General features: G+C 46.0%; 1 protein-coding gene across 1 annotated transcript in view; it reads left to right on the top strand.

Annotated features, from left to right (window-relative positions):
* Positions 1 to 27,052, top strand: part of LOC128893241 (neurogenic locus protein delta-like) — a 51,458-nt gene that overhangs the window by 9,326 nt on the left and 15,080 nt on the right. Inside the window, exons 2-3 of the mRNA XM_054154070.1 lie at positions 10,075 to 10,138; positions 20,564 to 20,815. Of these exons, the coding sequence (XP_054010045.1) occupies positions 10,075 to 10,138; positions 20,564 to 20,815 (316 nt within the window). The remainder of the gene's footprint in view (positions 1 to 10,074; positions 10,139 to 20,563; positions 20,816 to 27,052) is intronic.

Below are 27,052 nucleotides of genomic sequence, written 5' to 3'. Positions count from 1 at the left end.
CCGGTAATGCCACCGAGAGAAAGAGAGAGTGCATAATGTGGGCCGTTCGTTTTCTAACCTCGTCGCGGTGAACCACGGAAGATACGTAAACGAGAGTGCATCTGCCCTACCCTGGAGGCGCGACACGTGGTCATCGTGCAGGTACACATCAGGTCGGTATATACCTGCTGTCAAAGCTTATTAACGTATCCCTACGGATGTGTGCGTTCCGCGCGGAACAAAAGCCCGCTTGTACGTCTCGTCTGCGCGTGTTTACCATTTTCTGTTATTGAACGCGGCAGAGGGCACAAGCCGTTGTTGCCGCTCGAGACTCGACTGATTTCTCAGATAATTGGGAAATTTGTAAATACTGACTTTTACACGTGAATTCAACACCGTACCTATTGATAACGTATTTCTACGTATACAGGGTGTCCCAAAAATGTTGGAGGTCCTTGAAGAGGGTGGTTCAGGGGGTGATTCGAAACAAGTTTTTCCTTAGCGAAAATGTTGTCCGAGGCTTCGTTGAGGAGATATTAAAGGAAAACACTGACCAATCAGAGCGCGCGGATACCGTTGGAGCGGCCGCGGTAGCGAAGGGTACGGCCGCGTCCAATGTCCTTCGATGCACGTCGAGTCACTTGTTCGCGTACAAGCGCGACCGCTTAGCGCGTAGCCTTCGCTACCGCGGCCGCGCTAACGGTATCCGCGCGCTCTGATTGGTCAGTGTTTTCCTTTAATATCTCCTCAACGAAGCCTCGGACAACATTTTCGCTAAGGAAAAAGTTGTTTCGAATCACCCCCTGAACCATCCTTTTCAAGGACCTCCAATATTTTTGGGACACCCTGTATATTACAACTACATTTGACATTTTTAAAGTGTCGAAGAAGACATTTGAGATCTTCTCGAATATTCCTGTTTGTCTTTTGGTTGCTTCGGGCGTCTCTACTTCATCTCTTCGCGCACCTCGTTTCGAGGCGACCGTAAAATAAAAGTTGCGTTTATTGCTTTCGCGTCTCGCTAATTCTTTTTCTATTGCTCTATTTCTTTTCGTGCGTTTGGACAGTTGTTTCTTGACCCGTTTACGAGGAAAGATTGTGTCTCGGTTTTTGTTCTAACGCGTTTCACTGTTTGCGCTCGTGACGTTGTTTTTGTTTCTCTCTGCGTGTCTTTCGCGTGAGTCCTCTTTCGTCGTTTAGTTACCAGTAGTCGCAGCATGGGATGGAGGGAGCTTTATGCTTTGTGTTTACTTCCTCGAATATCACGTGCCAAATAGAAACTCTGTACAATGATCTACTCTCAGCGTTTATATTCCACGTAAAAGATAATTTTATTTTAACACGTAGAATGTGTATACTGCGGATTTGATTCATTTAAGATGTATTCAGTACGAAAACTGTTTTGTCACGATGCAGCGAAGGCGATGCGTAAAAATACGAAGAGTGAAGTAAATTGCAATGTCTAGTTTTGTCTCGGGAATTTCGTTGAATAATCGTATCAGATTGCGAGGGAAATAGAAACTCGGGGAACGGTGTATAATAATCGTTGGACGAAATATCCATTAATAAAAGAACTCGCGTTCGCAGTGGTTGGCGTTAAAGAGGTACCGTGAAAGCGTGACTTTTGTTCGCATTACTCGAAACGAGGAAAGGAACGAATAAAATTATTCGGTTGGTGTAATAATCCAGTGTAACGAGTCGCGATTAAACGCGCTCGTTCGCCACAACAGCTGAATCGGTGGGGTGGCTGCGTTTCCATTGGTCGATAAAAAGGTGCTCGATCGTAAACCTAATTCGGCGTTTGTCGATCGTCACGTAACACGGTTAGTCAAGCTCGAACTAAAAAAACGTAGCCATTTAATCCGGGATGAATCCGAACACCTTACCAACCGGTAATTTATTAATCGCCATGGCAAACGATATCATGTATTATTGAGATATTGTATGCCCCCATCGTTGTACGGATTATGAAATATTAATTTGAATTCCGATCAAATCAATATTTTATGATACTAATTTTATGTGAAAGTGCTAATGGAAAATCTGAGCAAATGTTACTAGTATTGGAGACATTGCTTATTTGTTACCTGCACACGTTAACTTTCTCCCCCCCCCCCTCTCTCTCTCTCTCTCTCTCCTCTCTACTGAATTTATTAACGTAATCTCGAACTAATAGATGTCATTTGTCATCGAAGATTAAACAGTTTTCGCGATATATGTAAGTTCGTTGGACATTTCTGATTTTAATTGTAATTGAACCAGTAATCGATCAAAGTCGTTCATCTTTCGTTTGTTACTTGAGATTTTTGTCTAGACAAAAATTCTGGCCATCTCTGGCCGGCAGCCTAGGGCGACAGCGGTGTCGTCGCTCGTTATCCTCGGTTTCCTCTTCCTCCTTTCGACGAAGAATGGAGGCCACAAAAATTTCTCCATGCGGAAATGCCACGCTCCTCGAGCGCGAGACCATGCTTGTATACGCGCGAGACATTAAAGCCTGAATGGTTAAAAATAGAACCGCTAGGACGACCGGGTTTCCGCGATGCTCGTTGAATATTCTTTATATTTTCCTTTTTCTTTTTTTTTTTTTCTTATTCATCCCTTTTGCAACCGTTACGTGAGAATTAACAGCGTATTCTATGTTCTGGCGAGCATTGTTACAATGTATTCCATATTTTTTTTTTTTTTTTTTTTTTTATTATTACCTGCTACCTTCTGCCTTGCGAGATATACCTATTTATATCGCACGTTACGTCAGCACAAACGCGAATTAATCGTCATTCTTCACCGCGGACAGGAGTGATCTCGCGTAAATTGTCTTTTTCTTCATTGATATGTAGATAGTCGCAGATAGTCGAATCCGAATTTTCCGTTCGTATCGATTAAAAAAAATCGTCAAACAAATTGCTAGTATCACTTTCACTCTTAACTCGGTCGTTTTTCTATACAGCCTAGCTTTTTCATTTGAATTTTTTTTTTTTTTTTTTTTTTTTTATCTATTTCTATTTCTTTTCTTTGTTTCTGCAATTATAATTGGCTACGATTTCTTTTACGCGCGAGGCGAAGAGCGTCGCCGAGATACGAGATTACGACGTAGTTTAATATTTATTTTATTTGACTCGCGCAACTATGATTCTCAGCCCCTCATACATGGCTATCGTAAGTCACGCGAGTTCGTCCAACCGGTTAGAAGGATCTCGAAGGGAGAGCCGCCGTTTTCTCAGGGACGCCGCGAAAAGTCGTTCCAGACTTCCGGCTCCTTTTTCCACGATGAATCACCTCCCCCGGGTAGTCTCTATCGAATCGTACTCGGCATATCTACAGGATGTTTACCTACAAATGGTAAAATCAAGAATCACGAAATCGTATTTCAGGCTTTATTTTAGAATGATCAATTGTTCAAATTAAAATTGTATCTCTTCTTTATTAGAGAAAACAGACGTAAAGTTTATTTAAATTTTCTATGTGGAACCTGATCTTCTTCGAGATCTGTTTCAACAATTTTTTTAAATGTTTGTAAGGACATGTGTACGTTAATATGTATGCATGTACATTTATTGTTTCCCCGAAGGGGTTACAAGGCTTCTGTTTATCCTAACCTTATACTACCACCTACTCGCTTATACCGATCTTACACTAACCTTACTTATCTATACTTAATCCACTCGCCATTACATTTTTGTCCGCTATCGAGAGTGTATGTCAATATGTAGTACTTGATTAATCGTACATAATCCGTCAGATGCACTCTTTTCGCGTACAAACTGTTTTTTCTTTCGATTACATCCTCTTTCGTTGATTGGAAAATAGAAAAGCCTCGAACGCAATTTCGTCATTTTTTATTTTCGTTTTATTTAGACCAATTGAATCCTAAATGATCCCACTCCTGACCCCTAAACGATGCCCGCTTGCGAATAAACACCATGTATATATTCGGCGTAGTCGGTCGGCTACCTGTTTCGTCTTTCTCGGTTCCCCCGAGACCATTTTCCACGATGATTAATACGTGCATATGCATACGCGCCGGCAGAGATTGCAGTTCGTACGTGGCGAAACGCGTGTACGAAAGAAGGAAGGACGACTGTACCGGCGAGGTTAGGAGGAGGAGGAGGAGGAGGAGGCGGGCTAGTCCGTCGAGTGGAGAAATAAAGAAAGAACGCGAAGCGAGCGAAAGAAGCAGCTAGCGATAGCCTCGATAGAGGAACAAGGAAGGAGTGGTTCGCGACAGTGGCGCAGAACATCGCTGCGAGGTTCAAAATAAAATTCAATTTTGGGGGACCCATTATGAAAAACATTTAAAAAAAAAAAAACATGTTAAATTCAGTGTCAGGCAACGAAGAAATTACGAGACGTAACAAGTATTTTTCTTATCTCATTTTCGCTTGGTGTGTGCTTTTTGTTTATTTGTATATTGATATTGTCTTGTAGCCCGTAAATAATTTAGAAGTCAATTATCTGCCTTTATATTTTATTACTTGCAACTTTAGTTTAAATATAAATATTTGCGCAACTATTCTGTTACGTACTTTATAGTAACGAAACACACAGGTTGCTTCGACATTTGGTTTTTATATGTACGTGGTCTCTTGGAACGCGTGACTGATGGGAAAATAAAAGTTGTATAATTCCTCTTTGTAAATAAATATCGAGTGTTGTCTTAGCGAGGCACAGAATTAACTTCTATCTAAAAGTAACATATTATATCAAAACCCAATAATTCCAGGGCAGTAATTATTCCCCATTTGCATAGTGGCACGTATTAGGTTGTCGCAAAAGTTTCTTTCGCTTTATTAATAAGTAATAGATACACAATATTTCGTGTCTAACGTTACATTATTGAATTGCGTACGATTCAATTTGCTCCATTACTGTTACAACATCAACATCTAAAAAATTAGATTGCCTATTTATATAAACGGTACCGCACAAAATAATCGAGTGCAAATTACGAAAGAAACTTTTTGGAACAACCTAATGTATACGTAATATTTTATCTATCCGTGATTACGGGTCTTGAAGACAGGCGGACGTCTGGTTTGCCCATAGGATAATACGCCACTGGTTCGCGAAACGAGTGAGCCAGAGAGAGTCCGAGCGTATGAAGCGCGACGACGGAGACAGAGAGAAAGAGCGAGACGAGAGAAGAGCCAGTAGTCGAAGAAAGAGGCGACTAACCACCAGGAGAACAGTCGCGGAGGAGCGAGAGGCGAGAGAAGGTGGAGGTATGCTGCGCAGCCGTGGGAACCGACTCCCGAGCCAGTATGCCTATCTCCTTCTCTCGAATCGAACGAGCCTCTCTGTTCTTTTCCTTTTCATCATCCAGGTTCCTCCTCCGTTGTCTCTCTTTCACAGCCATTTCCCTCCCCGTCTCACCGACCTCCTGTTTCTATCTCACTCTCGTTACCTTACGGTGCGTTTTTTTCTCTCTACTTTTTCCTTCCTTTTCCCTCCTCGGTCTTCCTCCTCCTCGTGTGTTGGAAACGCACCGCTCATCTCGTCTCTCTCTTTCGCACGCGATGGCCCATCGCTTCCTCCTCGTCTCTCCTTCGTCGCTCTCCTCTCGTTTCGGTCGTGGCAGAACTGCTAACCGGCCGCCGAACACACCCAACACATTGTTCTACGGATGCCTACGCGGGCCTTTTTCAGCTTTTTGTCGGCTTAATTCCGATCCCCGTAATAAATTAGCGGACGATCACGGTGGCATTTGTCTCCTCCGACAATTTATTTCCTTCTTCTCCCGCGCTCCTGCCCCCCCCCTCGAGGCTGAAAACCGTTTCGTCCTATCGTTCCTTCTCCTTCGTACGGTCGTTCTGGCCTCCAGCGACTCGCTTTCGTCCTTGCCGCGAGAGAAAAGGGCACGTCTTCTCCCTCGGGGCTTTCTTTCGCTTCGCCAGCGTTAATTTTGTCTGGATACTGGAAACGTATTCGTTGCTCTTTCAAGCTGCAATTATAAATCGAACGACAAAGTGAAATATTTCATTCCGACGAAGTATGGATGTAAACAGATACCGATCTCGACAAGGTGCAAGGTTTGTTTACGTCGCTTCTCTGTACAACGAAATCATATGTGCGTTACTTATCCAATACAAAGTAATGATAATTGACGCTGATAACAGCTTGTAGTGTACCAAGCACGGAATTAAATCTTGGATCTTTCAAATCGATTCAAATCGCAATCGATTAAACGTCACGAGTGAATAATAAATACGTTCGCATTCGTTATTCGAATAGAGTTTCAACCTTATTTACACCTTCCGCTCTTCCCATTCGTTTTTCTCCATCGTTTTGTGTCTCCTCTTTTTCTCTTAGCTTCCTCTGCCCTCGTCCCGCGGTCAAATGGACCCCCCTCACCCTTTGGGGCCACAGAATCTCGGGTCCAGGAGAACCGCGGAATCTCGCTGGAACTTTCTAATGTGTACACGCATGTGACATACCTGGCGAACGACCGTGCTCCTCCTCCCCCTTGGTTCTTTTCGTCGAGACAAATTGCCCTGTGCTCCGCCGGTTCCACGGGACACACGGAGGAGAGAAAAATTTTTTTTCTCCCTCTCTGCGCGGTTCAGACCACGGCACACTCAGAGACCACGAAATTGTTTGCCTATGATCTTCCATTCCCATCTGTCGCGGACCAGGAACGTCGAAAGCGCGACGACGTTATTTATTAAGCCTTTTACCGTCGAACGAATGTTTTTTTTTTTTTTTTTTTCCACGGTAATATCTCTCGTCGAGTTTTTACAGATACAAATTTCTGCGCAGTCGTAAAATAAATTCGGCGATTTAATCGTTTCGAAGTTGAAAATAGTAAACGCGATCATTCCGAATGCAATGATATCGGTATTTGTCATTTTTCAGTTTTCTTATTCTGTTTAGTACGAGCGTAAATCAATTCACGAACGTACTACGCTCATAGAATAGTTGCGTGTTCGACGAATAAAATGACACTCACGCAAGCAGGGAAGGGTTAATCTCCGTGGAAACGGTAAGTCGACCGTTTATGCAAATTAAAATCATTCCGCGATTTCTCACCTGGGTTAGCGATTTTGCGTTTAATTATCCTGTCTGGATCTATCACGGGAGGATTGTGACGCAATCCGTTAATAATTATTTCCGCGGGAATACAAGGCGTTATCGATGCTCGTTGCTTATTGCACCGAAAGCAATCGTGTCTCGCGAATCTTCCGCAAACTGGGTTAACGGGTTGAGAGCGTATCGTAGCGGACTATCGGTGTCCGTCGTTATACTTTCTCAGCGATCATTGATGTATCGTATCTCGACATTAAGTTAACAATCGTACTATTTACATATTCATTTTCTAATCGGAATCCTTCCAGAGAAGTCTACTTGGCTTTGTTCGTCGTACAACGCAGCAGAGTTGGTATATCCTCGGGATTTATGTTGATCGAATCCCGAACAACTCGAGATGAAGAAAAGAATCCTGGAGATTTAGCGGGACGGGAAGGGGAACGGAGACAGGATTGACCGGTGGCGTCGTGTGTCGGTGGCCGAGCGCGCGAAACGGATTTCTCACGCGAGTCGGCTGGCGGGGCAATTTTTAATAATGGAATTGTTTCCCAAGCGGCACGTCCGAGCGTCGAGCGGCGCAACTCGTTTACGCGAACAGGAACGAGCAACGATGACAGGGAGGCCGGATATAAACATTTATTATTCACGGTGCGGCAACGACTAACGAGGTCGTGTGTGTAATACCAGCCGCTCCTCTCTCTCTGTGTCAGGTACACACGGAGTTTGCGCGCGTGTGACGTTAATAATTAAACGTCGCATTATCACTGCACGCACACGTACCGAGCGACCGCGTGTACGGCACGTACTTATTACACAATAATACGCCGCTTCGTCCTGGCGGCGTGTACAATGGCAAACCGATGCGTGTGTCGCGGCTGGCGTGGGCCGGCCCGCCTGTTCGTGGTGAGTATCGGTTGCTGGATTTATGGTCGTGCGAGCGATTCGACGCCCACGACACACGGGGGCCTTTCGCGCCTGGATTTCCACGTGGATGTGCGAACGAGCAAATTGCAGCCAGTTCAGTTTCCTTTTTCTCGGAATAGCGCACGCTAACTGGAAATACGTACCGATCGACCGATCGGGCCCTACGTCGAGCCGTCCATTGTTGAGCAATCGGTTTACGTCACGCTGATCCACGCTGTGCTCTGACGTTTTCATTTTTTCTCGTTTGCTTCTTTAGAATCTCGAATTCGATTAATCGTGTCTCAACTCGTACTTGGTCTTTTGTGGTTTTCTCTAGAAAAAGAACCGTTGTCGCGTTTGTTTGTATCACGAGTTCATAAAATCCGCGGTTTTTGAATAAATCAATCTTTTTCCACGTTGCTTAATTTTAAAATTATATGTCAGTCTGTTAATGGAATCGATCACGCATCGTATCGTATCGTATCGGTTAATCGATCGATTAGCGACTACTTTTTTTAATTCGTGCGTCGAGTTAATGGTCGCCTAGCGGGAATTAATAGATCGTTGCGTGCAACAAGACAGTCGTAATTTCTGTTACACAATAGTCGGTCGCGCGTGCCGTCCGTTCTGCATAGGTATATCCATTATGGATTGTACAAACAGTATAACAGGTTTCCTCGGAAAGGCACCGTAAACATTCTCACCGATTAATTCTAAAAACAGCATGGGAAAGGGAGGATTATTTCCAGACTAGTATTCTTTTGCTGATTATTTCAAAGCGACAGCGTGAACAGAAATAATCGTTGGAAACTATCTGTGTAAGAAAAATGTAGAAACTGATACGTTCTTACGATTGAATCCTAGCATTGATTCGTAATAGATTCATCACGTAGTTACGCGCGGTATTATTTCTCATTTGCAATGTCAAAATAGAGAATACGCGCTAGTGTCTATCCACCGCAAAACCATTCAAGATTCCTCTATATTATACTTTATATTTCCAATATCGAGCAAATCGTACAAATCGTAGGAGTAAACCGAATGACGCAAAGAAATTCACATAAAGCATTCTCAAGTACGATAACAAGCGCAAAAAGTTTGATTACGATCCATCGTGTACTTTTCCTGAAAAAAATTCCTAAGGATCGCCCATCTTCTCGACTCGTTACACGAGACTACCCCCTCGAACACTCGCGTTGCTTGCGGATAGAATATTTATTTTCGAGTTGCGATTAACCATCCCTTCGTCGAGGCTGGCCAGCACGTGTCCCGCGCGATTTATATCCGGTGGTCGTTGCACAAAGTCACCCCAACCCTCACGTTTGGAGAGGGACGGCTCGAGCCCTAGTCTCGATAGCCTTCCACGGCAATTCCATCAGGGGTAACACGACGAGTAGTGGATAGGGTTGGCTCCGAGGCTCGTTCCGCTCGGTTCGCGCTCCATCTACCCCGCAACACGTGACCCCGTCGCGTTCCGTCGACTTTTTAGCCACGCTTCGCCGGCCGGGGAGGGGAACAGCCCTTCTAACGCGCGGCAGGTGCGCGCGCGACGCGCCAGCCTCGCCTCGGAACGTTTAATTTATTGTTAATTGCGATACGCGACGGGCACGTGCAGCTGCCGCGTTTTTCGCGCCGAAACCTGAATACTTGCGGAGACGGAGCGTGTCCAGGCATCCAGATTTCGGTTGACTCGTTGTCATCGGTCTCGTACCTCGGGTATCCTTCAACGTGTAATCTAATATTTGCGTTTGCGCTTTCTTTTCTCTTATGTCACAATGGTTCGTATTGAATCTTATTTCGTTTTGCTTCGTTTCATCTTATGGTACTAAATGAAATGCTTCGTTCAAGAAAGGAAATATTGTCGTTATCAACTCCATATCGTAGTACGATGATATTCATATATCAGTATCAAAATCGACGCGATTCAATTAGAGTGTAACTACAAGTGTACCTACAAGCGTAACTACAAGCGTAACTACAAGCGTAACTACCAACAATTGCTACACTAATCACAGTAACAACTACCACACTAGACAATTTCTTTTCGACCATCGAACATTGAACGTGAGAATGGGTTAAATCGGATTCTATGTTGTCCATTTTAGGAAATAATAATTGGAGTAATTTGTTTGGACGCAGCGAAGTTGATCGACTGTTTCTTTCTGTTCCCAGGGTACCTTCTCGCTGATAGTGGAGGCTTATCACGACACGGACAACACGACGCACCACTCGCCCGGTAAGTAACCTTTCTCCCCCGTCTCTTGAAACGCTCTTCCTATTAAGCCTTCCGCGACAGCGAGCGTCGTATCTGGACGGCGTGCGGTGTCTGTATCAGCCGACGCGGCACGAGTGCGCTAGCACGCGCTTCCACTAAATAAAAACAAGAGTACGGAACAGGGAGGGGGAAAAAAACACGAAGGAGAATCATTTTAAAATTAGTCTTTCTCTCTCCCTCACCTCGCCGAGGCCTCCATACGGCTCTGAATACGGGGAAGGTTTTCGATGGTACACGGGCACGTGCAGTCCAGCTGGGTTCTTCGTGGCAGCGACGCCATGCGTCAGGTCCGAACCAGTCGAGAAGCCACTTCCGGTCTCCTTCGCGCACGACACTCACCAGAGACATAACCTTCGCCGACCTGTACTCCTTTTTCCGCTCGTTACTTCTTATGGTTTCGATAGTCTAAACCTCGGGGTGGAGGCCCCTTCCTCCTCGGGGCCTCTTCCTGTGCACGGCTGTACCGCGGACAAATATCGCATCCCTTTTTTCTCTGAGACCCGGCCTCTGGTTAACCTCAAATCTTGGGATTACACTCCGCTGCCGTTTTCAGAGATCGAGGAGAGGCTTGACAGCACGCAGGAGACTACTTCCGGGGAATTGTCTCGGTTTGCGAGTTAGTTGATAGACGGGGGTTAGAGTAGAGGGTAAAACAAACTTGGAAGGCTTCGAGCGCAGAGTTTTCCGAGCATTTCAGAGTTTTTCCGTGCATTTTACCGTTTTTCGAATCTTTAAGTAACCGTCGAACTTAATAGAATTAAAGATTCGAAAAATGGTAAAATGCACGGAAAATAAAACTCTGCGCTCGAAGCCTTCCGAGTTTATTTTACCCTCTACTCTAACCCCCGTCTATCAACTACTCAAAGTAACCGTCAAACTTAATAGAATTCGAGGTCAGAGTGTGTTACAATTCTTAGAGTGTATCATACAACCTCAAACCTTATTCGGAAGTTAGGGTTTCGCAAAACTAAATAACAGTAACAAGTATCGGAGTTTCTTGTATCGTTGTAAAAAATAAAGATACAAATTTTAACATTTCGTATCTTCTTGATTCGAGACTTTTCCAAATTCTAACCTCCGGATCTCCTGCTTCTGCGTTGTTTGAAATTGTCACGCAGCTAGATAGGTAAAAAATCAGTGAATCGCAATGCTCTCTGGTGCATTGAATTCTAACCTCCAAATCGAGTGGCTGAATTCCAGCTTAGGGAACTATTTCTGTACGGTTTGGCAGGTGTAGCTCACGTCCGTCTCGAGCGGCGCGGAACGGCCGATTCGGCGCGGTGCGCGCGCCGCGTACTTCACTCTCGAGACCGTGCTTCGGGCGGCGTAAGAAGAGCGGGACCGTTTAATTTCTTTCCCGAGGTCCTGGTGTCTGCCTGGCAATTAGAATGAACCGGAGACCGGAAGCTACGCGCGGCCGTGCGGCGCTCTCATGCGTGTCGCTCGCGCGCACACGATACATATATCGTCTACCGGTGCGGACCAACGATTCCCAAAGTTCTCTTTTTTTTTCCTCGCTCGTGGTGCACTTTTCATCTCGCGGTAGATGGGTTTTAAAAAGGCAGCTAAGCACGTTTGTCACTCTGTGATTTTCTGAACGTGTGAATCTTAAAAGATATTGATAATTACTAGTTAGTCCATTTGAAATATTAGGTGTAGACATTATTAATAATTACTAGTTAGTCCATTTTAAATATTAGGTGTAGACATCATTTCTGTGCCTATATATCATTCGTTTAATGAATGTAGTAATGTATTAAATACATGCAGAACATAACCAAAAAGTATGTACATTATGTATATATTTTATATCCGTTTTCTATATTATTGTATGGTATTAATGTTACTGGTAATTCAACGTAACAAAATGACGAGTAAATATTTTTTAATCTAAAGGCACAGAAGTCATTCTTACACCTGATATATATATATAAACCTACTCTTTCCATGTTTCTTAAATAATTGCTTCCGGCGAAATTCAACCGAGACGGAGGAAAAAGTATCTCCGAGACCAGTCGTTTGATCGATTCCGGTAGAATTGGGTATAAAATGAAACGTCGATAGATTTACTGTATAATGTTATTCGAACTGAAGTATCGAAGCGGTTAGATACTAGCGGGACACCCTGTACATGAGATACATCCATATCCTCGTCTAACAGAAAGTTTCGTGTTACCGTGGTGTGCCGGTGGAAGCTAGGTGCTACGGTTACACAGGAAGGAAACACTAGTGTCTCCGCCCGGTTCTCTAGCCTCTATATCTCTTTCTCTCTCTCTCTCTCTCTCTCTCTCTCTCTCTCTCTCTCTCTCTCTCTCTCTCCGTTTCCCTCTCCTGTTCCCTCTGTGCGGTCTGTTCTCCGTTCGTTGTGACACAACAGAACTCGGTGAGCTCTGTTGTGCACGCGTGCACGTGGACGTGTCGCGGTAATGAGTAAGGAACATCGGTGAAAACGGGTCGAGAACGGTGGAAAGAGGAGTACGAGCGAAGTGGTAGCTGCGGTACGATCGGACAGAATGCGGGCAGAACGGCGGCGGTCGTGAATTGCGGCGGGAAAACGACGAAACGCGACTAACCACGACAGTAATTGGAAACGAAAACTGCATAAGTTTCCCGCGTTAATCGCGTTACGACCAATTCGACGAATTTTAAATGAAAATTTGTTTACTTTAATCGAATACGAATACTTGCATTCTGACGCGACGCAACGACATTGATAGATGCCACAGGTAGTCACAAACCTGAATTTCAGTTCATTTTTATTCAAATAACTCGTCTCACGAGAGGTTAATCGAATTTGGGTTCTATCGTCGTGCGGTCTAGCCCCAGTGGTTGCACGCGATAACAGCAAACGTTGCTGGCTCATCGAGTCCACTAATTACGCGGGAATCAAGGCCATGGGGATCCTTTGTTCGATGGCCTCCACGGGGAACGGAATTCCGTCTGTTATCCCACAGATGTACCTGCGCATCCGCGGTGAAAAGAGCTCCCATTAATATCCGCGTCTGGTCGGACGCTGTTTGGACACGTTCCGGCCTTTATCGCCGAAACACACCGCTCACATTGTGCCACGGTCTATCGCGTCGTTCGGGTACAATATAATGCCCCCAACGGGCTGGTGAAACGAGCCCTTTATTGCTGTTCGCCTGCTCGGATGCTGCTTCCTTTCTCAGGCCCGCCGACGTCCTCCTTCTCTTTCGTCCCCTCCGCCCTTCTTCGTTGCTCCACGATATGCCCGCTCTTTCTCTCTCTTCCTGGCTCGCTCTCTGTTTACCGTCTGCCCACCTCCGCCGATAATACGCGACTCTCGAAAGCCGTGGACTGCACCTGCGGGACGAGTTATCGGCGAATTATTCGCCGCCCGGGCCCCGACGCTCGGTGACAAATTTTTACCGCCGTCGGAAAATGAAGAAATTTCGCCTGTACTTTTATCGTCCCGCATTCCGCGGTCTCTCTCGCCTTACTCGCGGATGATCGCGACTTTCACCGGGTACGCCTTCTTCGGGTTTTATGGAAAATAGAAGTATCGGAAACGAACGTACCGCGGCTATGACCTTACCGTACCTTGTACGCGTTTGCTAAAATAGAATTCGTTTCGACTACGGTGCTTTGGGAAACGCGATTGATGAATGCACTTCTCGAATTAACACTTTACGCTATTTTATTTGCATCTTGCCACGGCAAATAATACTTTATCTATTATATAGATATATAGATAGATGTATAAATGTATATATATAAAAATATAAATATAAATGTATAATGCTATTGTTCTGAGAATAAAAAAAATATATTAAATTAATGTACATAATGTATTTTAATGTAGCGTATCGTCAGTTCATGATTCACTTTTGTAGTAATAACTCATAACAGTCGCATTAAATCAGTAATCATCGGTAGTTTGTATTCTTGCTAAGATAATCTTGTATGATCATTCGTTACATACTGTTCGACACTGCCACCATACAGTCGTAATTGAGACCGACGAACTCGTAATACGTAGCTCGAGGGGTTAGTAGACGCCATATGTTGGAAGAAAGGAAATTTGTTGTCCGAACCAATAATATAATGGTATCCGAGGTATACGGCTTGCAAAACAGCAGCTTCGAGTCACTTGTCTACTAGTTTGTTTACATCCGCGGCGACGAGGCGCGCTCGTGGCACTCCGTCGATAACTTCCCCATAAAACGGGGAAGTTCCGTTAAAGAAAACAAAGCTGTCCTTCGAGTCTCCTCTGCATCTGCGGCTGCAGAGAAACAATCGCCCCTATGTTTTTTGTCCCCTTCTCCGAGCTACACAAGCTGCATTAGATATTTAAGGTTAGGCTTCCTTAGAAATATTATTCTTCGAATAACGCTACATAAAAGTCTTCGTATAGCAGTACTACTAGGTAGTAGAATTTATTAGTACTGCAATTAAAACGAAGTATTCGAAAAAATTATTCAATTCGTTTCACGCATCTCCTACTTTCTAATATATTCGTTCTATTTTTATTATGTGCAGTTACATGTTTCCAAATCGTTATTAGATTGTGAATCTTACGCATTTAGGTGTACGTATGTATATTTTCTGCATCATCGTACGTTATAAATGCATACTATCCGCAGTTCGGTTACTACGTGTATACTACAAATAAAATTGACCAAATTTTATTCCCGCGTACGAAGATTTTTTGTGGGTCGCTCTGTGTGATAGATACGGGGATAATATCTCTATGCATTTCTCTATGAATTTCTCTATGAATTTCTCTATGCGTTTCTCTGTTTTGGGTAACGCAACGGCGACCGCCGCCTTTTCCTTTCGCCGGTAGTACCTCTGAAAGCGAGCAAGCTTTCGTTTGCGGTAACGCGGTTCGTTAAACGAAACGCGCGCGCGTCAATGTAGGATTTACGAGGACGGCGTGTGCAACTGTGCAGGCGTGCACAGCAGCTTTGCGGTGTGCTCGCACGCACCAGCAACGGGAATCCGGCCTGTGACAAGGCTTACGTCATCTGGACGATCGTCAACCGCTCTCCGGTGCGCTTTTCCCTCGGTACTCGATACCCGCTCGCCACGGTTGCTACCGTTATCGTTGTATGCACGGCTCTTCGCTGTCCGTCGCGTTTCTCCAAGTGCACCTGCCTTCCTCGCACGATAACGACCATGGGAGGTAATTGGTCCGGGTGCCGATGTCCCTTACCCTATCACGGTGATAAGCTCCGGTGTCAGACCCGTGCCCAGCCAATTTCACACCTTTACTTATTATTACTTTCATCGGAATGGGAGTAATTGCGAACGAAGTTTACGACGTGGAAATTATTATTGGATCGTCCGGGAAGATTGTGTAAATTTTTGGTAAGCGGTACAGGTCTGAATATATCGAAGAGGTTGAAAATAAATAAGACAGATACATCCCTTAAAAGATGGAACGATTATGGAACGAAACGGCACCTATGTAATTCGATAAATATATATTAAAATTCAAACATGTTTTTGAACGTTTCTTAGAAGTTGCCACGAACTTTCTGGACAACCTAATATTTTGATCGTTTTGTGTATAAGTGAGGTTTCACGTGTACATATTTGGAAATTACTTCGTTAGTCCCAATACAACGCTATTTCGCGAAATCAAAGATGGAACCGTCAATTTTGCTCGTACCTCGTGTGCCACGCAGCTTCCTCCAGCTTCGCATACACGTACGCTCGAATAATACTCTGAATCGTTAAGATTGTATCTACGAGGGAAAATTGATCGCAAGTAAATGGGACATAATTTTCATCGGAATTGCTACGTGAAACCGTATGCTCAAAATGTACGCAACGGAACGGCGTGCACACGACGACGAGCTCTGATGCATTCTTCGACGTGCCGAGAGATAAATATCTTTCCGTTAGAAAACAATGGACGCGGTTACGTTACAACTTAATTAAGGAGAGTAACCACCATTTGCAACGCAAACATCGTGGAATAATACTTGGCGTCATGAGAATTCCGTTCACGCATTGAATTGTGCTCTGATTGTACAAAACGCGCCAATTAGGTTTCGTTTGATGCCCATAGCAGAATCAACGGACCGAGGAATTCGATCGTCTGTCGGCGATTTATCGAATCCTTAGTTTGACCTAACCTCGAAATGCATATAGAGTAGACGCGATAGCACGATTCGAACGAAAAGAACAACCGAACCAAGTTTTCCTTGAAATTCTAATGTTATACACGCGATCGATAATGTTTGGAATGATTATAAATGTAATTATTTATGATTTCTACAAAAATGGTTTATTTTTCATTCGATATCGAAAATGTTTATCAGGGATAATAATTTTAGTAGTCTGAGACGAAAAGAGGTGCGGGGCAGTGGGAACGATTGCGCGAGAAGATGGCTAGAAGGAGCAACGGGGTTAATCGGCCCGAGTCACCGTAATCGGGGTTACGAGAGGCTTTTTTTCCCTCCATAAGCGATAGGAGCTCAGAGCGAACGAACGGTGCGTAAGTAATGCATCTGGCTACCTGCCAAGCTCGGGGCTATCCTTCGCCAGGCCGCTCGTTTCTGAATGAACAATAGAAAATGTCTGGCGCTGCGTCGTTAATGAAATACCTTGAATCGACCTGGCCTCGAGTTCACCGGGCGTTTACAGGTGCACTACTCTCCGCGTACGCGGAAAGGAAGACCTATAGTGGTCGAGCAGATAACAGCTCCTAAACGTTCGCCGCGCGATGCATCTCGAGAGCCAAGGGAAATTGTCACATCTCCTCGACCATCGATCGACTTAATTAAATTCCATAATCGCTAATTATGGAGGCCTTAACGATCAAATATACGATTGACACGTGTGAAGTAACAATTAAATTATTTTCTATTGTACCTTTGATTGCATAAGAATGCGCCGCTAGCTATTGACTTCACGTTGCACCAACTGTGATAAAATGCGTGTCGCGACTTCAGCGTTAGCAACGAACGCAAATGGTGGAATATTGCGTTTGTAATATCATAATATTCGTAATATTGTACATGTAACAGAATCGTGATAGTTTGTTTGCTTGCGAAATAGTTAATTTCATACTTACATAGTCAAAGGTTCCATTGTCCACTTGAAAGAAGGTTATACGGGAAAATACAGTAGCTGTTTTTGAAGACCACCGCGACAGTCTACGTATAGTAATTTCGACGATCTCCGGACTCGGCCCTCTGTTTGTATTTATAAACAATTGCGCAAGGTGATGATTTTCCGGGCACTAACGAGGGTTTCTCGTAGCTCCTATAAATATTAATCGCGGATAAAAGTTAATTGCGTTTCAAGCTGAATTATTCATATTCCTCCGTCAATTAATTTGTAGCGAGGTAAGAAACGCCACAGTCAAACGATGAACGCGCGGGGATTAGAAAAATTAGACAAAAATGAAAATTCGCGTGCCGTGGTGAGATTGAAATTCAAATCAGTAACTGTACCCGGCCGCCGTCTACGAGAATACGATTAAAAACGAAGGGAAAGAAATGGACGTAAAGAATCTGGGCCACCTTTGCGCGATATTAACAACACCGCCGTTGTCGATCGAGGTTAGGTTTTGTAATAGTATTTTTGGCTGCGGTGCGGTTCTTCTTATCGAGCTTAGGCAATCATTAAAATTAGAATTCATTTCTTACGATTAGAATCCGACTTTAACGATTGAATTCCAATTTTAATAGGGCGAGGATTCGTTTGACGTTCGCTTCGTATTTCTGCGCCGATTTAATCTAGATTTCCCGCCACTCTTGTGTCGCTCAAATCGCGGAATAATTCAACAGATAATAATCGTAAATATTCATAGTAAATTCGAACGAATTATATTCGATGCTTACGTAATACGAAAAATTTAACAACATATCGGTTTCAAAGGAGTAGAAATTTACTCGAACAACTTGTTCGATCGTATGAGCGTCACGAACAAATCCCCGCGGCTGTTCGGTCTATTTTGCTCGGATGAGATCTCGGCTGTCTACAGGCGAACGGTTCCGAAAGTAAATGAAGATAAACGGAGTCGATCGCGCGTACCCTGTCCATCTGCAGTGGCGTGCGAACATCGACGTTTTCAGAACTCGTACCAGCATCACCTGGGAAGATAGGCAGTCGGCAAACTGCGCCCTCCCTCTCGACTCCCGTTTCGCCGACAGCGAGATGCTACTTCCCTTCTGGGAAGAGGTGGCTTGGGTATCCTGTTTAAGTATCCACGGGCACGCCATCGGGCGAATCCTGCCCTCTGCCCGTTCTTTTGTTTCTACGCTCGCCCACTTGAAAGCAGAAGTTCGCCACCGAAATTCTCATCGGTCGAATGAAAATTTCCAGTTCGCAAAAATCGGGCCGATACGGGATCGCGTGGCTTGGACGTTAGGTGTGTTTCGGGTCTATTGGATTCTCTGTCCTGAAGTTCTCTGTCTCGAAGTTTTTACGGGGTATCAAAAATTTCTCTTTCGATCGACCTTCGTCGTCTGGAAGCTTTGGAAATGATAATAATAATCTTCTGTAAAATTTGTAAACAGATTTCTTGTTCGTTATCGTTCATTTTTCGAAGACTCTGATTAAAGAAAAGTCAACATTACGCCGTGGTCTTCTTACAAAGGTCCCGATACAAGTCTTTTAGAAAATTTGTCGAACTTTATTTTCTATTATTCCTCCCTTCTCGTTTCGAGGCATAGTACGGCTTCTCTCTAAAGTATAGAAAACCCAACAAATTCGTCACAGTCCTGAAATTATTCGCATCAGGATCCCATGAGCATTGGCTCGAAGTTCCAGCAAAATCCGAGAACGGAAGACGTAGTAATATCCCCAGGACCCGACTAGCATCCGAAACGAGGGCCCGAACTCGGGCCGAAACCAAGAGGCCCGTTTAAAAATAGACGCCACGGCGTAACTTCACCGGGTGAACCGTTGATTACGAGGATAAGGTCCTGGGCGCGAGCAGCAGGGAGGCGAAGAGAGGACGACGGAGGCTGACCACTTAACTCTTCCTTACGCTACCGACCACATAACCATACAGCACCGGCGATACTCCGCGAGCCATTTGGCTGCGCCAGAGGGTCTCGCACGCACCGACCGTAAAACTGGTCCGACGGCCAAGCCAAGGCAAGCTGCCTCTCATCGTGAGAGACGCGCAAGCTTTTTCGGTTCGGGGCACCTGATCGCGGCCTCCTAATCTGTCGGGGCTATTACGATAATATGTTTAGTAGGAAGCCCGGGAAGGTTGGCTGTTGCTCGCGCGCGAAAACAGGTAGCGAAGGAGCCTGCGCTCGGAACGGAGGAGGAAGAAAAGAAGAACGCCTCTTTCCCAGAGCCACCAGCGCACCGCGCTTACTCTCTTTGTGCCGGATGCGTGCCGCCGGCGGAGTAGCAATAGCGGACGAACGTCCGGTCTCCTCTATCTCGCTCGCCGACTTTTTCTCTCTAGCGCTGTACGCGGAGGCCGATGCACTTCGATCGCATCATCGGTCACCACTGCGTTGTGCCCTACTGATAGACATGCTTAATTACTCGCGCCTTTCGATTCGAGTACTTTCTCCCGTCGCCGGACCTTGTGTTCGGACTGGAATTGGACCAGGTGGCCGAGGATGCTCCGTGCGAAGGTTTCGATCGAAGAATGGATCGGGAAATTGGGATGCTGTTGCTCGAATGTTGTTCCAATTGATGGATCGTCAGTCTTTTTCTTTCTTTCTTTTTGTGTATTCAACTTGACACACATCGTTCATTATTAATCTTTCGATACAAAGATTTTTCGACAACATGGTTCCGAATATTCGGTGTCATACCAGACCGAGAAGAAGTCACGAATCCTCCTACCAAGAGCATGGGTATCTATCCCCATACTCTTAAGGTGCGCAGAACTCTGTTGATTTCATGCCCTCGCTTCGAATCCACCCCGTATATAGCGAGTGTGGAGTTAATTGGTGGCAAATTGAAATTGACTCGAACCAGGGAACCGAGGAAATTGGTCGAATCGCGTGCTGATATAGAACGAGGCTGTAGCGACACGACAGGACTATCAGTGAAGGCGGATTCTGTGACGACCAGAATAGGCCAATTAACTCCTTCCTGTAGGACAATCTGAATCCCACTCTCGGTGCGGAATAATAGCCTCTACACCCTGACCTCGAGTGCCTGACCACTCTGGAAGACACCTAGTGGTCATTCCTAGCTACCTAGAATTCCTAGATTCTTGGCTCTCGATCCCCGAAACTCCAAACACTTCGACACGGCTACTTCTCCTCTCGACACTTTCGATCTCTTTCGACTCTATTCATTTTCTAACCGACTTCGAAAAGGAGAAGGTTACTCGATTCTACGTGTATATATATATATTTTTTTTTTTCTTCTCTCGCTTCCACACAGTCTGAACGAAGACCTATTCTCACGATCATTTCGATTGTGTATTTGCAGAGAAAGTGCTGATAACGAGACTGACCACCCAGAAGTGGCTGGACGTGGGTCCGAACTGGACCGAGGACGAGTACAGGAGCGCTCACTCGAAGATGGTGTACGAGTACAGGGTGACCTGCGTGGCCCACTACTACGGGAAAGGTTGCGAGAACCTGTGCAGGCCGAGGGACGACAATTTCGGTCATTACAGCTGCAGCCCGACCGGGGAGCGCGTCTGCCTCTCTGGATGGAAGGGCGACTACTGCAACACCCGTAAGTACCGCAGTTCGTTATCATCCGTGGACTCCCACGCTTCCCGGACCGACTGCACCGCGCGTGACATCCCTCCTTTTGTCGGAATTCCGTGTATGAAATTACAGAGACGGACCCTCTCGCGGCTCCGGTAATTCATACTGTTAGCCCGTAACTGGAGACAGGAGACTGTCGAATTTGCGATTTTTTTCGCCGAATGATCGTGTACCAGGGAACCATAGACGAAGCGAAATTTATTGTTTGACGAGCTGCAGAATCGATAAGGGGAAGCAGCGGTAGATGTATCTTGGCTGGAATTTATCGAAAGCTTTGTTTTTGGGGTCCGAGGGAGGAAACTCGAAGTGGACTGTAACGTATTAGGTTGTCCCAAAAGTTTCATTCGTGAGTTCCGTTCGATTATTCTTTATGGCAGTGTTTATATAAATAGACGATCTAATCTCTTAGACATTGATGGTGTAACAGTAACGGAGCGAAATGAATTGTACACAATTTTGTAATGTAACGTAAAACATAAAATATTGTGTATGTATTAATTATTAATAAAACGAAAGAAACTTTTGGGACAAGCTAATAGCGCATAGAAGGCACTGGGTATATCGAGAACCAATTAGACACTCGATCGAGTCCCAGCAGAATTTGAGAGGAATTTTTTGAGGTAGCGTAGCGTCCCGACCCCAGTAGGAAAAGCGATCGATTGTTAATTCAAGAACCCCAAGTTCGAATATCCGTGCTTACGAAACGGGTTATACCTGTCGGGTGTACCTCTCGATTACCATTCTCGAGAGTTAAATCGCGAAGTCGGATTGGAAAAATAATATTTTACAAATCAGATTGAGTAGAGATTAGTATAAAAGTTTCAATTCTTCGTAACGGAATCTTTTTAAAAAATATAGCAATATCGAGAATTCATTCGATTAATTAACTACAAGTTAAATGCTGATATATATAATTGATCAGCACCTCATGAAATCCTAACAGAACCGAGATAGACATTTTTTTTTTTTTTTTAAGAACAAACTAAACAGCATACACACTCCCCAATTGCGAAAGACTTCCTAGCCTCGATAAACCAATTCCTATAATACAATGAATCAATTCCCCGAAATCCTATTCACTAAAGACAATTTAAATCCTAATCTCAGAATAAAAAGAACGGTCTCTACTCCCCGATGCCCGAGCGTTCTGAAATACACCTCGTCGTTACCACCAGCTACCAGACTCTCTTTAATCTCCCTAAGACAATGCTCGATCCTACTCTAAGCAAAACTGTAGCCTGTACACTCTGAATTAAACACCCCACAAAGTCCCAGCAAAACCTGAAGACACGAGCCCTCTGTTCGAGAGCGCATAACTCTTCGAAAATGCACCCATTCCCTCTACATCCTCTCTCTGGAGGCTCCGGAGGTTACGTAACGTTCTCTCCCGAACAGTCCAAGTCCTCGAAGGCAGCGTACGTTCTCGACAAACCCGACGAGTCGACGGCGGAGAGGTGCAGCGTCGGTGCCAGCACAATCGGGTCCGAGCGTGCAGCAGCTTCCCACGCTTTGCTCGCGCGTGTGCGAGTAGAGGCTCCCTCCTACGTTTCTCTCGCGCTCGTCCAGTCCCGTCTGCGCCTCTCTGCCAGCCGGGCCGTCCTTTTCCTTCCAGCTGGCTCTCGTCTCCTCCTCGTCGCTCGTCCGCGTACCTGAGCCGACCAGCGAAGGATTAATCCGCGTGTACGTGCACGGTCTCCGCCGTGTCTGTTCGCTTTCCGCGTGCACGGCCTCGGTTCTTCGTGTGCATCATCACGAGAGACGAACCTCTTCCTTCGTGTGTGGCAGAGTTCCGTCTCGCCAGTCTGCGAGACCACTAAACGGGACGACGCCGAGCACCGAGACTCCCGAGAAGAACTGGCCGATGTCTTTGGATCAGTAGGCAAGGGTTACGCTGACACCTGGCGAGCCTAGGGACAGAGAGGCCTGGTGATCCCAGTTGCTCGTGGAATTACTCGAGATTGCTTGGAAGTTCCCTTGCGCTAGATTTCAGAGATGGGCAAAACACCCTAGGCTTCGAATGAATCTGAAGTTTGCCGATGCGTTTGTCTCGTTTCTTTCTCTGGAAAATGTTCGAAAGAGGAAACGATTCAGATGTATTCGAAACCTAGGGTTTCGCCCATCGCTGCTAGATTCCCAAGCTCCGGGACGTATTATCGTAGACACTTCCTGTTGAATAGGCATATGTTACACCGACGCCTGATAATCCGGAACACCGAAGTCTCAGAAGCCTCGAAGCCTTTTGCTAGAGTCTCGACCTGTAGGACACCTCGATGTCTCCTACCCTGTACACCAAACGCACGGGTTGTTTCGTGTGCTCCCCGGTGTCCCTCTCCGTAGTTTGCCCCCAGTCTCGAGGTGCTTTCTGGAATTTCGTTCCGCTGCTCTTTGTCCCTGTGGAATTTCCCGAGATAGGCTAGGAGAGGTCGCCAGGACATGTGGAATAGGCACCGTAGCCACGCTGGCATTCGAGATTTCGCGGTCTTTTTGCTCGCGCCAAGTCATTACATTCCATGTCCGTGGCGAAGATTCGTGGCGGAGTTTCAGCAGAATGGCATCCGCGACCGGCGGAGAACAGGGGAGAGCTTCGGGTAGGTGGGTAGATAGTAGGGATCAAACGGTGAAAGAATCTCCAAAGGCTGGGACGCTGCTGCTGGGGATACCGTTTCTGTCTGTCCTTTTTTGGCGAGGGGACGAGAAATAGGCGAGGACGGTTTATTTAGAGTTTCGTGCCGTCGAGATCAATAGGAATCAGTTGGATTAATAGGAATTTCGTTATTGAAACGGGCTTGACGAGGCGTCAAAGGGTGACTAATATGTCTCGAAACGGCATTCCGGCGATCCTTCTACGTTAGCTGTATGGTACAAAACGTTGTTGCACCGTCATTGCGGTGAAATGAGGACAAAACAGCATAAAACCACACGGTACGATACAACAGAACGTGTCATAATGAAACACGGAACAAAACATGATAACGCAACTTAACGCAGCATAATACGACATAATACAGCCTAATACAACGTAACATACTACGATTCGATTGCTAATAAAAAAAAAAAAAAAAAATACATTATGGGACCGTGACGCCTCTATAAAATACCAAAAAGTGCGTAGAACGTTTCGAAACGGCATCGCAACGATCCCCTAAGTGGCGGCGATTGGATGACCCCGCGCCGACGGTTCCCGAGGTGTCGACCTTCCCCAGTCGTCCTTCCTGCGAGCCACGGACGCGCTCCTCTTCGTCCAAGTTTCGTGTCCCCGAAGCCAAGCTCGGCGAGCAAACATCCAGCAGGCTCTCTCCTTCTCTCTCTCTCTTTCTCTCTCGGTGAGTGGCGATCGGTCGTTGCACTCCGACTCGACCCGCGCTCGACAAACTTTCTGCGCGCATCGATTACTAATAGACTGCTTACTCTTCATTTCGTGGCATTCCCTGGTTTTCGCGGAATTGCGCGCGGTTCGTGCGCTGTTTCGCGAGCGGAGACGTGTCGCTCTGGGACGTCTGGAAGCGACACGTCCACGCTGGACAAGGCGGATGATCTGTAGTAACTAGCCCTTCTTTACCACCCTATTCTTTCGAGACGGCTATTCGAAGCTCTATTCGACTATTGTCTTCGGCGGTGTTGAGGACGTTTTCTCTCGAGTTAGGTTTCCTTGCGTTTCTTGCGCCGAAGAGCTATTTGCGTTGGGTCGTTCTTCTTAGGTTAGCCCCACTGGAGTTTAGTCGAATGTCGTCGGAGGTTCAACAAAAAACATCGACGACTCGTGGAGTTTCTTATTTCACGCGGTCCTAGGTTCGTCTCGAATTCCATGACGACTAAGAACACGAAGCTTCCGACATTCTCCGTTCCGAACGAGTGCAAGTTCCACGTGTATTACGAAACAGTACCTAGACACCAAAAGCCTCCAAATCTGTCAGGTCCCGAGGTTATTCCTATCCTATCGAACAAGATGACGCTGTAACCCTTAGCGCCAGCCTTAATTCGGTACGACTGTTCTTTCTCGGTGGACATCGAGATTTCGTATCCGCTCGCGACGTCCCTGCGATCAGTTCTCACGTGGACCGGGCCTCCGGGCACGCCCACGACGTCACTCTTTCCAGGATTTTCGCCGCCTTCTTGTTCCTCCTACTCCGCCTGAGCGATGAGAAAGGAGCATTGTTGCGATTTACTGCGAACCAGGCCCATGCGAACCTCTCTAGCGCGCCTCGGCTCGATTTTATTACTCGATCGATGCCCGGTCGGTCGTTAATTGCGCCTGGAAATAGTCTCCGCCGAACGGGTATTACTGAAATTGAACTTGCCTTCGGGACGGGTTCCACGAGAACGTGATTTCTCGTTTCGGCATCGGCACTAAGGTACACCGAGGTACGCCTGGTGCAAGCGCGGTTGGAAGCGTTTGCTCAGCTGACCCGCTGTTCCCCTTTCGATAAAAAAAAAGCTGTTTGCCCCGCGGAACGGAGAAGGGGCTGTGTCGATTGGTCGTCGATGAGGGTTTCGGGACGCTACACGCGGATCCTCGAGGCTCAAGCACCGTTGACAACGATCGGATACTTTTACTGGCTCTTCACAGACCGGTAGAAGAAACTGGACTGATTTTTGTTAACGTGCCAGGACATCGAGATTCTTCGAGAATAGAAATTTTATCGAATACTTAAATAATAGTTTGAAGTCTCGAGAATCAACTGTGGAAGGTTTCAGCCTTGTAAAAAAAAAAAAGGAGACGCTATAGTTTCACGAATTGTCAGCACTATCGCTGCCGACGTATCTCGATATTTTCGAAATATTTAGAATCAATTTTTTTACAATTATTTATCCGACGAGTATCGTTCTATACGTGTTACGATTGAAAATTGTTATTCAAACGCTCGATTTATTATTCCGTTAGTTATTCTTTTACTTTGAGGTCTGTTTCTTAATGATGAATATTGAAAAACGAACGTTTTTCTAAAGTCGTTAGATCACTCGCGACACTTTCGTCAATGGCGACGCAGAGGTGTAGAAAGGCCTCGGCTCCGAAGACACCGGAAATACATGTTAGTTATTTCTGCTCGTTACACAAACTTTAAAAAAAAAAACAGGTTCCGGTCATTCATAGCAACGCCAGTGTCCGTAAATGCTATTCTTTCTCGACGAACAACTGTTAATGCCACGCGGAAAGAACCAAAGAACCAGTGTTACGACACTTCCTACCGCGCCATCGTCCCGCAAATGGGTTAGCGAGACCAGGCAGGGGTAGCCACGGCTGGAGGGTAGTTTGGCACCGCGGCCAGGAGTTTTCGGGGGTGCAGCAGGGGTTGCAGAGGCAGCTGCAACACGGTCGCGAAGCGAAACGAGCCGAAAGCGACCGAGCAAGGCCTCTGACAGCTGCACCACCAGTGCTCTCGGTGCTTTAACCAACAGCTGCACCGGCCTCGCGTTCAACAGTCCGCTTCCATTTCAGACCCACCTCTCCCCTCGCACACCCACGCCCCCCCCCCTCCCTCTGATCCCTGGTCTCCGTGACTCGACTCGCTTCATTTCTCCACCTCCTTGTTCGTCTTTATTAGCCCGGGGTACCTGCCGAACTGCCAGTTTTCTTCGTCTCCCGCGTCACGAGGACAATTCTGGCAGGTAGACTTAGAGGTAGGTTAGGAGACACGGAGGAGCAGGGTCAGTGACAACGCGACACGCTTCACCGAACTTGGCCAGAGACGACTAGAACTAATTACTAGACCCAATGACTAGACCCAATGACTAGAACTAATGACTAGAACTCGATCGTTGGAACCTGGTGGCTCGATTAGGAAGCTGAGAAAAGGAATACATCTCGATACGTCGTTGCTGCGATGTCCCTGTTATGGATAAATTCCAGCGAAGCTTTCGGAAATCTAAAACGCTGCAACATGTAGCAGTGCCTTCGTGTCGCTCAACATTCATCAAAAACAGACGGAACGTTAACCTACGGACTGAAACTTCGACGCAAACGACTGGAACTCGATCGTAGGAACCCAGGGTCCTCCTACGACTACCCCCGGGCTGCGTTCGTTCTCTTCCATGAAAGGTCAGGTACGAACCCGTCGGTTGCTCGACAGACGGAAAGAAAAATCGATAGGTACGTTGGCCACGAGCCGTGAAATTCATTGGGGGAGCGTTTGTCCCCGCCTGGTTTAAAGGGAACCGACGTTGTTTGACCGTGGCAGACACGGCGACGGCTCGGACGGTTGTA

Source organism: Hylaeus anthracinus, unplaced genomic scaffold (genome assembly GCF_026225885.1).
Source record: "Hylaeus anthracinus isolate JK02 unplaced genomic scaffold, UHH_iyHylAnth1.0_haploid 27299, whole genome shotgun sequence".
NCBI classification, from domain to species: Eukaryota; Metazoa; Arthropoda; class Insecta; order Hymenoptera; family Colletidae; genus Hylaeus; species Hylaeus anthracinus.
The sequence above is the reverse complement of the archived record's forward strand: the minus strand, read 5'-3'. Positions and strand labels throughout refer to the sequence as shown.